Genomic DNA, 14135 nt, shown 5'->3' on the forward strand with positions numbered 1-14135 from the left:
AGCTCAGCGTGTGTTCTGATTGTGTCCCAGTGTGAGCAAGTAATGTTGGAGCAGTTTGCAGATGCACATAGACGATAACTTGCTTGCTGTTACACTGCGGAGTTAGACACAAGATTGTTTTTCGTTGGAGCATAATTAGGAATTTGTTCGTGCATTCTATTCTAAAGCATGTGCAGTGTCCCTCGCTGCTGAATGAAGAAATGTAGGTCACACAGTTCTGCCACTTTGTTGAGCCGTGCAAAGTGGCATCAACATCACTGAACCAGAATGTTTAATCTGATCAGGCATGCTTCTGCAGCATTTATGTTCTTCAGTTCCATTGGGGTAGAGTTCTAAACTCGTAACTTCCTGTCACGCATCGTTCCAGACGTCGCTACTCTCAGTACCTCACAGCCCAAGTGATCGACAGCGATGGACGACCAGTCAGGACGACAAAGTCTTCCTTCTACCATTCCTTGTGTCGTCTTAAATGGATGCCAGCCTATCGCCCACAGCAAGGAAAAAATACAGAGATAAAGTACCTCTGTCCAAACTCAGTCTATCTGAACTCCAGCGAGATCACCAACCTGCTGGGGACACATGTCGATTACGTAGACATGGATCCAAGCGAGTTCAGCAGAGCCTTGGGTAATGCTTTCCTTCATCACACAGTCGTTGGGCTCAGGGTTTGTGTATTTGGTCTAGCGCAAGGGTGTTCAAAGTGCGGCCCGGGGCTGTTTGTTTCTCTCTCTGCACATTTTAAAAATACAAACTAACAAAAACAACTAGAGTGGAAAAAAGAGCAGTAATTTTACTAAATATTAGAATAGTCATATTAGGAAAAAAGGTGTTTTACGAGCATAAAACAAAATATAATTTTTGAAGCATGAAGTTGAAATATTGAACACGTTTTACATGCTAACAAGTATTATAGTAGTAGTAGTAGTAGTTTTATACAAGCGTATAATTAGTGTCAACTTTGCTCTTTTTTCCCATTTTTGCTGGTTTTTTTTTTCATCTTTACACTTAAATAATTAAAAAAAATGTATGGTTCCCATAATAATTTGACTTTATTCCCTTAATATTATAACATTTTTACCTGTAATAGTATAACTTTATAAATGTTTCCCCAGCCCCAACTTTATTTTGTTTTGTTTTTTTCTCATAATATTCTGACTTTGAAAAATTACATATTTTTCCTTTATTATTTCAACTCTATGCTACTAAAAGTACATTATTTTTCCTCATAATATTTGGAGTTTATTGTAAAATTGCAACTTTTCTTTCCCTTACAACAGTGGGTACCCCTAGTGGTACACGAGCAAATTGCAGGGGGTCTGTGGAAACATTTGATAAACCATTTCCAAGATGATAAGCAAATAGTTTTCGGTCATTTCATATAAAGCCAAACAAAAAAAATGGAAGTCGTGCGCCACAACTAGTTTCCCCAGGGATGCTGATCAGTCGTGTTACATTCTATGTTTGGAGAATTATCAACTTGTATGAGTGGGGGGGTACTCATTGTACGACAAAAAGGCTTTGGGGGTACACAAGACAAAAAACAACACTGTGTTGGAATACGACTTTTTTCTCGTAATATTTTAACTTGCTCTTGTAAAAATGACGAATGTTTTTTTTCCATTCCTGCTGTTCTTCCCGTAATATTTTAACTTTATTCTCACAATATTATAACTTTTTCTGCAACCTCATTTTCCAAAAAATACAACTTGTTCTTTTGTTGTTTTTCAAAATCGTACAACTTTAAAAATATATATATATATTTTTATATTTCAGCTGCTAAAATGCCGTTATTTTTTCTCATAATATTACGACTTTATTCTTGTGAAATTACTGCAGATTTTTTTTTATTTTTGCTGTGTTTTTTTTTCTAGTTTTCTTGTTAAATTCTATTTTTAGAATGTGACACGGGCCGCACTTTGGACACCCGTGACATAGTCGAAAGTTTATCAACACAATTGTTTTTAGTCCTTAGTCATGTGACTGTGATTTTTTGACTTTTCCAGGTCCTCGGGCTATGTCGCCTCCATAGACCTCTCAGATCAGGTGCTTTAAAGGGTGCAGCTCCTGAATTGAATGGTTTTCCTTTCCGCCTCTTTCAGGAGTGAGACAGAATGTGTCAGTGGATGCTCTGATTGGCTATCTGAAGCAGTGGTGCATCAAACCAGCAGCAGACAACCAAGAGTTACCTGGCGACTTGTCCGAGGGGGCACATTTTACAACCACAGTTCAGCACATCCACAACATCTACACCTATCTGCATAAGAACAGTCCCCAGAGCAGCCTGAAGGAGCTCTTCCAGCATAATCCAGCTGTATTTGTACAACAGGAGTACAGCAAGTATGTCACCGGCTGGATCAGTGTATTGATTGTTGCAATTGGCTGGTTGTCGCCAATCAATCTTTGTTTTTCACAGGCAGAGTAACGACTGGTGTTCAGGGCGCTTCTACCACCTACGGGATGTGTGCTGGAGTGACCCCACTCATATGTTCCAGCGTTACAGATCGCTAATTCATGGACCTGACAGTCCCGTTGAAGAGCCCAAAGTCCTGGCTCCATTCTATAGCAAACTGGAAGGCATGAGGGACTTCTTCATCAGGGTGTGTATACTTTTAATAGTAGGTAGTTCTATTTTCTTTCAAACCCAGAACCAAACCTTGGTTTATGCTTCTGCGTCGGGGTTGAGCAAGTGCCGTGCAATTCTTTGCCGAAACACGAGGGGCAGTGTTGACACTCGTCCACCATTTAGCTTGTTCGCGTCCTTCGTCGCGTGCAAACAATGATAATTGAAGAGAGATGGTGCGTGATAATGGAACCCGAACTAACAGTCACTTTTATTGCAAACGTTGGTCCAAAATCGAAGGAGAATTCGTTTGCGAAGGTGGGCTGTGCGCCCTCCGAATGAGTCATCCACATGCAAGAAATAATAGAGCAAAGGCAACCAATCACAGCCTTTACAGTCTGGCGAGAGCAAGGGTGTCCTTTGCTCTTTTTTTCCTGTTGTTGCTGTTGTTGTTTTTTTCCAACATTTAGGTCCCAAAATCATGTCAAATATATCATCATCACATTTAATCTGTGACATCAGGTTAATGTTGTGAATAATGCGAATGTGCAGCTGTTGAACGTGGACACCAGCCCCAACATGAAGCAATATGTCGGCCTTTTGGAAGTCATCTCTTCATCGTCTCCCATCCCAACCGCTGAAGTGCTGCAGGATGTGTCTGTGCTCTACGCCACACTCGGTACGACTGCATTTGTCTCATTGTTGATACCTGTAGCGTGACCTATAATGTGGTATATTTCCATAAACGCTCATTTCTCTGCATGTCTGGCAGCTGACAAGTGTAAAATCCCAGTGTCTGGCGAACAAGAGGACATGCCTCAGTCCGGACTTGATGGCAATTACTGCTCCACCTTGAAAGGTGAGTGAGGAGTGTGCAGAGAAGACGAAACAACAAAAAATGCGATTGCTTATCCTGACATAAGTTGTATTGCCTGGTCTTCAGACTGCAGGCTTCCCCCCGAAATAGCATTTCAAGATTTTCCATGAACTATGATTTTCGGAGCACCAGTTCAGCATGAGACTCAGTCAGAACTACTAATGCTCTAGTGCAGGGGTGTCCAAACTTTTTCCACCAAGGGCTGCATACTGAAAAATCAAAGAATGCGAGGGCCGCTTTTACATTTCTTCCGAAGACGTTTTTTTATATTTAAAGAAAAACAGCCTGCCTCAAAGCTTATTATTAGCATGAAGGAACCTTTTCTCCATACTTTTGCTTTTTTGCTGGTTTTTCCATGTTTTATTTTAGTTTTTACAAATATTTCAACTTTCTTTTAGGACATTTTGTTTTCTCTTACTATTATGTCTTTATTCTCCTAATATTTTGACTTTATTATTGTAATATTCTAACTTTTACCTAACCTGAATTTTCTGAAATTGCAACTTTATTCTTTGTTTTGTTTGTTTCTCATACGACTTTTAAAAATTACATTTTTAGTCTTTAATATTTCAACTTTATGCTATTTTTTTCTCTTAATATTAGGACTTCATTCTCATAATATTTTGTCCTTATTCTCGTCAAATCACGGTTCTCTTTCCGCTTTTGCTGTTGTTTGTTTGTTTTTTTATTTTTCACTTTTAATTGTACAGCGATTGGCTGGCGACCAGGCCGCTGCGTACCCCGCCTCTCGACCGGAGTCAGCTCGGACAGGCTTCAGCATCCCTAGTGAGGATAGGCTGCATAGAAGATGGGTGGTTGGATGTTTCATTCTATTTTTAGAATGTGGCAAGGGCCAATAAAAAAAAAAAAACAGCCGCAGGCCGTAAATGACCCCCAGGCCTCACTTTGGGCACCCCTGCTCTAACGTCATTCATTCCATTTTAATGGATTACCTCTTGACAAATCCTGGACTCCATCAAACGGCTAAAAGCTTGTGTCTAAAGGCGGACAAAAATGCATTTAAGCTTATGACGTCTGCTCTTTTTTGTCATTTAGGTATGGTGTCTGACAAGAGGGTGTTCCCCACCAAGGATAACAGCTGGGTGAGTCTGGCACGTAAACCCATGATACCCGACAGTAAAGAGCTGGAGAAAATCTTTAAACCTCGCAAGGAAGTCTGCCTGCTCAACCTGCCACCTGCGGAGAAGAAGACGGTACCAAGGAAAAATACAGGCTACTCTGGTACGCTGCGGAGATATAATCTGTCTTCTGGCGTTATTGTCTTTGTCCAACAGTTGTGTATAATGTATAAAGTAATCCCTCCTTTATCACGGTTAATTCAAGTGGAATGTTTTTGTATTTAGAGCATAGAAAATCTGTTGAGGACCTTAGCAGACATAATAAGAGTAAATAGGCATTTATGACATACTCATGTGTGTTGCTATAAATGTGTCCCCTAGGGGGAGCTGAGTGGCAGGCAGACAGGAAGTGACGTCAAGGGGTTCAGAGTTGAGTTTTAGCTTGGCGTGGGTTACTGCAGCAACAGTAGCCTGTGTTTTTATTAGGGATTTTATTAAGAGTTATTGTTCCTGGTGGGAGATAATTCCACCCTGGAATGCTACATCATTCGCAGCATCTTTGAATGCGTCTTCTGAATGCCTTATATCTGTATTTTAGTTCATTTGGCCATTTTTATGCTTGAAAATGCTTAATTTAATTCAGGAGTGTTCAAACTTTTTCCAGCGAGGGCCACATACTGAAAAATGAAAGGATGCAAGGGCCACTATGATGTTTTGTAAAGAAACAATAGATATGCTAAGACGTTTGATATATTTCAAGAAAAAAGAGCATCTCAACTTTATGATAGAGGTGAAAAAGCCTGTTATTAGTATCAACTTGGCTCTTTTTTTCCCATCTTTGCTGTTGTTTTTTTTTTATATATTGTTTTCCAACTCCTTAAATAATCTTTGTAAATGTTCTTTTCATAATATTATGACTTTATTCCCATAATATTTAGGATTTTCTTCCTATAATATAATAACTTTTCCCCCAACCTAATTTCCCAAACACTACACCTTGATTTTGTTTGTTTGTTTGTGTGGCTTAATATGATGACTTTTAATTTTTTCTTTAATTCAACTTTATGCAAACTAAAATGACGTTATATTTTCCTCACACTATTACCAGTGATTCTCGTACAATTGTGACTCTAAAATACAAGATATTTCTCTTACTATTTTTACTTTATTCTACTAAAATTACATCTGCTTTTTCCATTTCTGTTTTTTTTATTTATTTTTCCAACAATTTTCCAACAACGTTCTACCTGTAAATGTTCTTCTAGTAAGTATGACGTGATTCCCATAATATTTTTTCTTGTGACATTATAATTTTTTCCGCAACCTAAATTTCCAAAAATCATAATTGTATTTGTTGATTTGTTTCTCGTAGTATGGAAATTCTTTTTTTCGTCTTTTTCTTTAATATTTCAACTTCATGCTACTAAAATGACGCATTTTTCCTCATAATATTACGACATTATTCTCATAAAATTACATCTTTTTCTTGTTAGATTACAACTTGTTTCTTTTAATATTTTGACTGTATTCTTGTAAAATGACTGCTGATTTTAAAATGTTGCTTTTTTTGGGTGGTTAAATGATATTTTTACGTGCGGTAGACCAACCAAAAAACATCACCAGGCCTCAAGTGGCTTCCGAGCCCTACTTTTGACACCCCGATTTAGTTTATTTAGACAAAAAATGTGCTTCAAAAAATGTGCTGCAATATTTTTTGGACTAACACTAGGCCGTATGCAACCACGAAACAGCATGAGTAATTCATTCATATATTTTTGAGGTCAAACTTTGTTTCATTGGGTCAGAATCACAGTTTAAGCCAAGCGCCCGAACATCAACAACAGCTTCAGTGACTTTCATGCATCATATGCCAAAATGCTGTCATGTTAGAGCTCAGAATTGATGGTAAAGATGATAAAAATTGGACAGCTGCTATAAATCAAACACTATCTGTCTTAAACATGCTGATTCTTGATGTAAAATATCAACGTCACGGTCTCCAACCATGCACCTAGTTCTATACTAGATTTTGATGTTTGTTTTGTGGCTGCCAGGGAGGACAGCGCCTGGAGAACCAGCCATTCCCACTTTCAGTGAGGTGGACAGGCTGACGTTCATGAAGATCTGCAGTATCCGTCTGCTGTCTCAGTGTGTCAAGATGGAGCCTCAAACTGAGGACTGGAGGCCCTCTCCTTCCATGCAGGCCATGGTGCGATCACTGATCCCCCATGTTCAGAAATTCCTCTACCATCACGAGGAGCTGGTGGAAATCTATCACGAACTAATCCAGGACAACATAGCGGCAAAAATCCAGCGGCTTAAATTTGCACAGGTCAGTTTGCATCCTTGAAACTCTTTAGGCTCCAAGTGGTCTAAATGAACAGCAGGTTCCTTGTCGATTGTTTACAGGTGGGTAAACTCTACATCCACTACCAGCTGGATGTGGAGGGCAGTGACGATGCCGTAGTGGAGATGATGGATGTCATCTGTCTGTTGAAAGATAAGAAGGAGCTGTACATCCAGAAAGATCACCTCACAGCCAGGCTGGACATCTGCAGGTTTGCATGTTGATGATAGGTTCCAATACTGGGATAGTACTTCTATCCCATATGGTTCTATTTCTTTAACGGAAGTCTCAGAGGTCCAACAGTAGTGTTTTCAAAGTTGGTTGCCCGAAATCTTTAGACAAACGTGCTTTAGTAAGCTGTCTGTAGCTTCAATGCTAGCTGAGCTGTTGACAGAGTGTGTATCTCCAAGAAGCTCTACTGTCCACTTCTCTGTTCTCCGAACCGGCTGGCTAAAAAACCTGACAAGGGAGTCCAAAATTCAAAGTTGAGGAGCACTCAGAGCGTGCTTATTTTTTGCAGTGCTCAACCACCGCCAGATCATAAAAAACACATAAAACGATAACTGTACAATGAAAAACAGTGGCAAACAAAACCTTGCACTCACATAACATTCACGTGATAACACGTGTGATGAGTGGACACCACATGATTTTTAGATATCAATACGTAATTAACTAGATAACTTGGACTAATTTGGTCCCATAACTATAGCCTAGCTTCTTGCTTTGCAGCTAGCGTGTGTTAGAAGCGGCGTTCAAGGCACTTCATAAAATATTCATAGAATAGAAGATCTCCGCAGGTTCAGAGATTGTGTCATATACACGGTAACTCTGCACTTGTCCATTGTCATCGATGCCATATATCGTCAAGTCTGCAGCTGACTGGCATGTAGTTGGCAGAGTTCCAGGCTTCATTTTAAAGATGTGTAGTGAAGCCTGCTTTTTTTTATTTTTATTTTTTTTTACAAAGCTGTGACATACAGGTAGTGTGCATATACACGATGCGGGCTTCTGTATGTGGAGGTAGGTCAGAGGCGGTATCATGACCATGAGGAAGGGGGTTTTCCAAAGTTCATCATGTCACAAAAACCCGCGACTTCTAAAGCAACCGTATGAGATCCTCTTCCCTCAAAAGTGGAGCGAACAAATGAGGGAGATGACATTCCATATTCCTGCTAAAACATCACCAAAAAGTACGTTTGGCACAATAGGCAGCTTGTAACTCAAGAGAGGTCCATTGAGCACACCAATAAACTGGTACATAGCGGATCTTGTTGATCAGAACTTATGCAGCAACAGACGAAATAAGTCTTACTGTATATATGTGTGTGTGTGTGTGTGTGTGTGTGTGTGTGTCTTCCAGGGAGCTGGTGAAACTGTTTTGCACAGAGAGAAGCCACAGGAAAGAGCTGATGAATTTCCTGAGCGGCCTGATCGCTTCGCTCAGTGTAAGAAATATGTGACCATGCATCGATCACTAATCCATACTCAGTGAAAAGAGAACTTTGCTTGCTTGGGCTTTTTCAGCCTGTCATGTTGCCTCAAAAACACACACACACACACACACACACACACACACACACACACACACTGAGTTGACTGTAACTACAAGTAATGATGAAGGAGGGATGGCCGTTCACATTGCTTGGCAACTTTCTCATGAAAATGAGAACAATGCAGCAGCCGAACACAAAATTCTCCACACAACTCCCCATAATGACAGCATGAGAAAATTTGAAAGAAGGTGATGAAAAAATTTGAGATTTTTTAAATTTGTAATTCATTTCCAAACATTTTTTGTGTTGTGATTATGGTGTGATATGTGTCGAATTTTGACGAAATAAATACATTTATTCCATGTTGGATTATGGGGGTAAATCAGCAGGGGGTCTGATAGTTATTTTCCCCACCAAATGTAGGGGGGCATTTGAGATTTTAAAATATATATATGTATATAGTGTATAAACCGTATGTGTCCACGTCATAAAATGACGTATTATGGCACGCATGAGTCCGCGAGGACCAGGCAGCTCTTTATTTGACAGGAGCCAATCATGAGCTTTGAAAAACATCACAGGGAGCTTGTCAACCCATTTGAAATTGCAGGCGGTCATTACTCAATATAACAATCTGACTCATGGTGTCATCTTATTAAACTCATCACACAGCAACTTAACACTCAAAAGGCATACCGAAGAAATATACCTTGCAACTACCAATAGGAGTTTAAAATAACAAACAGCATAGAAAATGGTGGATGGTGCTGCAATGCTGCCTCTGTCCACTAGAGGGAGCCTGAGGACCCGGAGCCTAGAGGGAGGCTGACGTCATTGCAGCGCCCCAGTGAATGTGTTGCTTAGACACAATGGATTATTTGAAAACTTTAAAAGAGTTGGGTTTTTTTTCATTTCAAACTCATATTGGTACATGTTTTCATATGTGTCAGGTACACCTTTTGAGTGTTAAGTTGCTGTGTGCTGAATTCAGTGTTGTTAGTAAAGTGTTCTTAGTAAGATGACACCGTGAATCAGACTGTTATGTTGTTATACTCTTATATATAATGACCTCCTGCGATTTGCAATGGATTAACAAGCTCGTTGCCAAAGAAAGAGCTACCGTTTTCTCACTAACTCGGAGCGGCGCAGTATTTAAACAATTAGTAGTAGTTCTGAAGGAAAGGAGATGTCACAATATTAGAATTTAGCCATAGATTAGCCTCACTGCTGTATAAGCTGCAGGGTTCAAAGTTTAGGAAAAAAGTAGCATTCTATACACCACAAAGGTCTAAACCACTGCATGCTAACAATGACTTTTACCAAACTGTAGGATCCAGGAGCCCTGAAGAGGTTCTTAATGAAGGAGGACATCAGAGAGCTGCCCAGTGAACAGGAACTGTGGGAAGTCCCAGAACCTCCTAGGCCAGAGGTGACCCTGGAAAGACGTAAGGACACATTATACATCCCGATGTGTGGAGGACAGGAAGTGGTGTTGGGGGTTCAGAGTCAAGTTTTGGCTTGTCGTGGGTTACGCTCGCAAAATGATGATTATTATGTAATTATTATTGTGCCTGTTGAGAGATCTTTTAAACGTGCAATAAAAGACTGTTGTTCCGGTGATCAAGTCCGGTGCTTGTTCTACAGAACTGACACCTAGCGACCAATGTACACTACATTCACAATTTGAACGCCTCTTCTTAATTCTTTGGATTGGTATTTTGGTTCATTACCGGCGCCAAAGAGGTTGTGTTTTTTTCCGCCATGTATCTGCTTGTCTTGTCTGTTTGTGTGCAAAATAACTTGGAAATCTTTGGATGGATTTGGATGAAATTTTCAGGAATTGTCAGAAATGGGATGTGGAAGACCTGGTTACATTTTGGGGGTGATCCGCCTCACCGTCTGGATCCAGGACTTTTTTCAAGGATTCTTTAATATTGCGAGATTGCGAGAAATTACGGAAAATGCCATTTTTGTGAATGACTACACTAATATTGATATCATTGCTAATGGTATGTTTTCATGGTCAAAGAATGTAAATATGTAGATCAAATAAATGTAGGACTAACATTTATGGTGTAAATCACAATATGGGGGGAACTACGCCGCTTGGCGGAGGTCTGCGCTCGCTGTATGTCTTTGTGTGACACCGTCATCCTCGCATATTTGAAGCGATCCTATTTTTACCCGTGCATCAATGCACTGGTGCACACACGTGGATGTGGCGACGCCTGGGTTGTTCCTTACATGTGCTAATTTTGTCTTTGGTCCTGGCAAAGGAGCAAGAGGAACAAACTGCACAACGATTGTTTGATCTTTACGTGAATATAAATTCTGTTTTCCAGTGTCATCAAGGTGTCCTACTGTCACCAGCTCCCCAAGAGAGCCATCGCAGCCTGAACAACAAGACGGCGAGAAGACACTCATGTCCTGGCCCCCACGAGCACCTCTTGTCAATACAGGACGCTCTCGCTCAGGTAAAAGCATGAAGACGACTCAACACAAACCGCACACCCCCTGCTCTTGTTGTGTCCTGTTTTTGCCACAGCCCACGCAGATGAAGCGGCGGTGGAAACCGCCATGAAGATGTGGCCGCCTCCTGCCGCGCCAAAGGACAAAGACCCGGAGACGGGCGTCTCAGGCAAAGGGAGCGGCTATGTCGTTCCACAGGATCCCAACAATAGCAACACTGAGAGGGAACGACCATTAAATAACATCAGCAGGAGACCTGCAGACCAACCAGGACTGCAGAAAGCCAACATCCAGCCATGCCCGTCTAATGCTGCTGCCAACACTACGCAACCTCCAGGTTATAAGCTTGTCCCGGTTTAACAGGTCTTAGACTCCTCATGTTGGATATGTCACGAGTTCAGAACGTAGCCATAAATTGTATAAGCCTTACGGCACATGCATTTAGATTTATTTCCATGCTGTCGGTGCTTCACGCTTCCCATGTGGTTGCATACAGAGCGCCGTCCCGAAACCGCCAAGCGTGACGGCACGGAGGGTGGAGAGCAAAGCCTCCCTGATCCCGGACCGGCTCAGGGTGCTCCATCTGTGCAGCCCGTCGAAGCAGCCAGTGTGCAGCCCACCCCAGCAGACAGCATGTACTCGTCATGTCCTCATTCCTATCAGTACAAATAAAAAGAGCATCCGTATCACCTACCACATTTTTCCTCAGCATTTCCACTGACTCTATATTTCTGTTGCCTACAGTTCTGTCCCAGAAGCTGTGGTACAGCCCAGCATATTCAAGGGCTCGGAAGCTGTCACACAGGCCCAAAGACCCCTTCGAAACCTGGACTTCCCCATCTGGAACAAAGTCCAACCCCTGCAGGCCACAATTGAGGATTTGGACCTCCCCTGCCAGAGACCCTCCACAGTCAGTACTTGTCTTCTGAAACGTATTTCATAGGAACAATGCTGTGCACAGATGACAAATGTTGATGCTGGAGGTTTACTGCTGGTTCTCATCTAGGTTGTGCTATCTGACGACCAGAGGAACTTGGCCGACATCGGCGAGTGGGGGGAGCTGCTGGTCAACTCCTTCCTTTGCCACTGGAGAGACAGCGCCGACCCACGCCGACCCACTCAGGTGGTGTGGTGCAACCAGACCGGCGAGAGCGGGCAGCCTTACGACTTCGAGCTGACCTTTGGGCCGACGGGAGTAGAGCGCTGCGACGACGCGTCGGACATGGTGTACGTGGAGGTCAAGTCCACGATGAAGAAAGAGAAGTCCTTCATCGTGCTCTCGGCCAACGAGCTGAGCTTCGCGCTGACGAGGAAAGAGCGTTATCACATCTTCAGGGTGTACAACGCCGGAGACGCTGAGAATGTACGCCTGTGCCGCATCCAGAACCTGGCACAGCATCTCCACACCAAGACGCTGGAACTGTATCTCTTTGTGTGATGAAATAGTGGCAACATCCTTCTTTAGCTTCCTCTCCGTCTCATTTGCCTTTTATTGCACTGATATGACTTTTATTGCAATATCTACTGTTCAATGTATGTACAATTTTCAATTTCCACATTTTAACCCTTGTCTGTAAACCTTTTAAATAAAGATATTTCATGTGTAAGTGCATTTGTCTCCTGATAGTTTCATTTTTTAAAGCCAGCGCTGGCTTGTAACGGTGCGCGTGCAGCGAGGAAAGCGTCTTAACTGACAGATAAAGTGATTATTGCTGAGTCAAGCCGAGTGGAAGTGGAGCTGGGTGGACAGGTTCCTTGCAGGCTTACATGGTTCTGTGATAATTGCACTGTCACAGAGAACAAGGTAGACTGAGACACACACGGGACATCTCCGTCACGCTCGTCTCCAATCACCTTTAACCTATTGCAAGTCTCATTTGATTCCAACTATCTACATGCGATCATATTATAGAGGCATGTTTATTGGAATATGTAGAATTTTTATATTTATGTGTGTGGAGAAATTATTTTAAAAAACAATGCAACGTTTAAATTATATTTATATATTTATCGAGGAAAAGGCTTCTTGAGACGTCATCTGTACTTCTGTGTAGAAGGTGTCGGACGTTTCGCTCCTCATCCGAAGAGCTTCGTCAGCAAACTAATAAGTGCTGGTAGCTTAGGCCTTAAATACAGTAAGAGTGGGCGGAATTGGTGTGCCAACACCCTCCTCCTATTGGTTCGTTACACTAAGCCTGGGCGGAGCAGTGGTATAATCCTATCCTGTTATTCACACCTACGATAAAAGGGAAGTGTCGCTCCCTGAATTGGGTATGAACGACTCTGATACTGGCTTGTTAGCATCTATTGTTCTGGCTCGGCCCTGCCTTCACCTCATTTGCAAGACTAAGAGCTGTGGGTTTTGGTCTCAGTAACCTGCTGAACACAGGGTCCAAATTAAACCTCAAACCACCATTCCGATTCAATGATGGGTTTATATATTTATATTTAAATTATATTGGTATTTTTTTCTTTTATAACTTTATTCCCATAATATTGTGACTTTATTTACGTGATTAACTTTTTCCTGAACCTCATTTTTCCAAAAATGGCAACTTTATTTTGTTTTATTTGTTTCTCATATTATGACTTAAAAAAAAATTAAACTTTATGCTACTAAAATGACATTTTTTCCTCATAATATTTTTATTTTATTCTTGTAAAATTAGAGGTATTTTTTTCCATTTCTGATGTGTTTTTTTTTCCAACTATTTCAACTCTCTTTTTGTACATTTTTATCTTGTAATTATGACTTTATTCCCACAATATTTACACTTTATTTTCGTAACATTAGAACTTTTTCTGCAACCGAAAATTACAGCTTCATTTTTTTGGTTTGTTTCTCATAATATTACGACTTTTATTGTAATATTTCAAATCTATGCTACTAAAATGATATTATTTTCCCTCATAATATTATGAATGTATTCTCATGAAATTGTGACTTTTTTCTTGTTAGAATAGGATTGGTTTTTCTTCATGTTTCGACTTTATTCTTGTAAAATTACATCTATTTATTCCATATCTGCTGTTGTTTTCTTTTTTTAAATTTTCCAACTGTTTCGACTTTCTTTTTGTACATTTTCTTCTCATAATTATGACTTTATTTCCATAATATTTTGACTTTATTTTCGTAACGTTAAACCTTTTCCCGCAACTAAATTTCCCCAAGATTACTCTTTTCTCTCAAATTACAACTTTTCCTCTTATATTACCTTTTTATCTCTTAATATTTTGACTTTATTCTCATAAATGGCTGCTTTTTTTTTGCTGTTTATTAAAATTTTCTCACTTAAAATGATATTTT

At 40.7% G+C, this 14135-nt stretch overlaps 1 protein-coding gene across 5 annotated transcripts in view; it reads left to right on the forward strand.

The window, feature by feature from the left end:
- The window catches only part of wu:fj29h11 (uncharacterized), a 62729-nt gene extending 50289 nt beyond the window's left edge, over positions 1-12440 (forward strand). For all 5 annotated transcript variants that reach the window (XM_054756799.1, XM_054756819.1, XM_054756809.1 and 2 more), the window contains 15 exons: positions 368-627; positions 2100-2337; positions 2414-2597; positions 3113-3239; positions 3333-3419; positions 4494-4679; positions 6571-6848; positions 6926-7074; positions 8227-8311; positions 9690-9804; positions 10702-10833; positions 10905-11165; positions 11325-11463; positions 11573-11738; positions 11835-12440. In XM_054756799.1, coding sequence (XP_054612774.1) covers positions 368-627; positions 2100-2337; positions 2414-2597; positions 3113-3239; positions 3333-3419; positions 4494-4679; positions 6571-6848; positions 6926-7074; positions 8227-8311; positions 9690-9804; positions 10702-10833; positions 10905-11165; positions 11325-11463; positions 11573-11738; positions 11835-12266 — 2839 coding nt within the window. In that variant the 3' untranslated portion in view covers positions 12267-12440. The remainder of the gene's footprint in view (positions 1-367; positions 628-2099; positions 2338-2413; positions 2598-3112; positions 3240-3332; positions 3420-4493; positions 4680-6570; positions 6849-6925; positions 7075-8226; positions 8312-9689; positions 9805-10701; positions 10834-10904; positions 11166-11324; positions 11464-11572; positions 11739-11834) is intronic.
- Positions 12441-14135: the final 1695 nt, after the last annotated feature.

This window comes from Dunckerocampus dactyliophorus, chromosome 2 (genome assembly GCF_027744805.1).
Source record: "Dunckerocampus dactyliophorus isolate RoL2022-P2 chromosome 2, RoL_Ddac_1.1, whole genome shotgun sequence".
NCBI classification, from domain to species: domain Eukaryota; kingdom Metazoa; phylum Chordata; class Actinopteri; order Syngnathiformes; family Syngnathidae; genus Dunckerocampus; species Dunckerocampus dactyliophorus.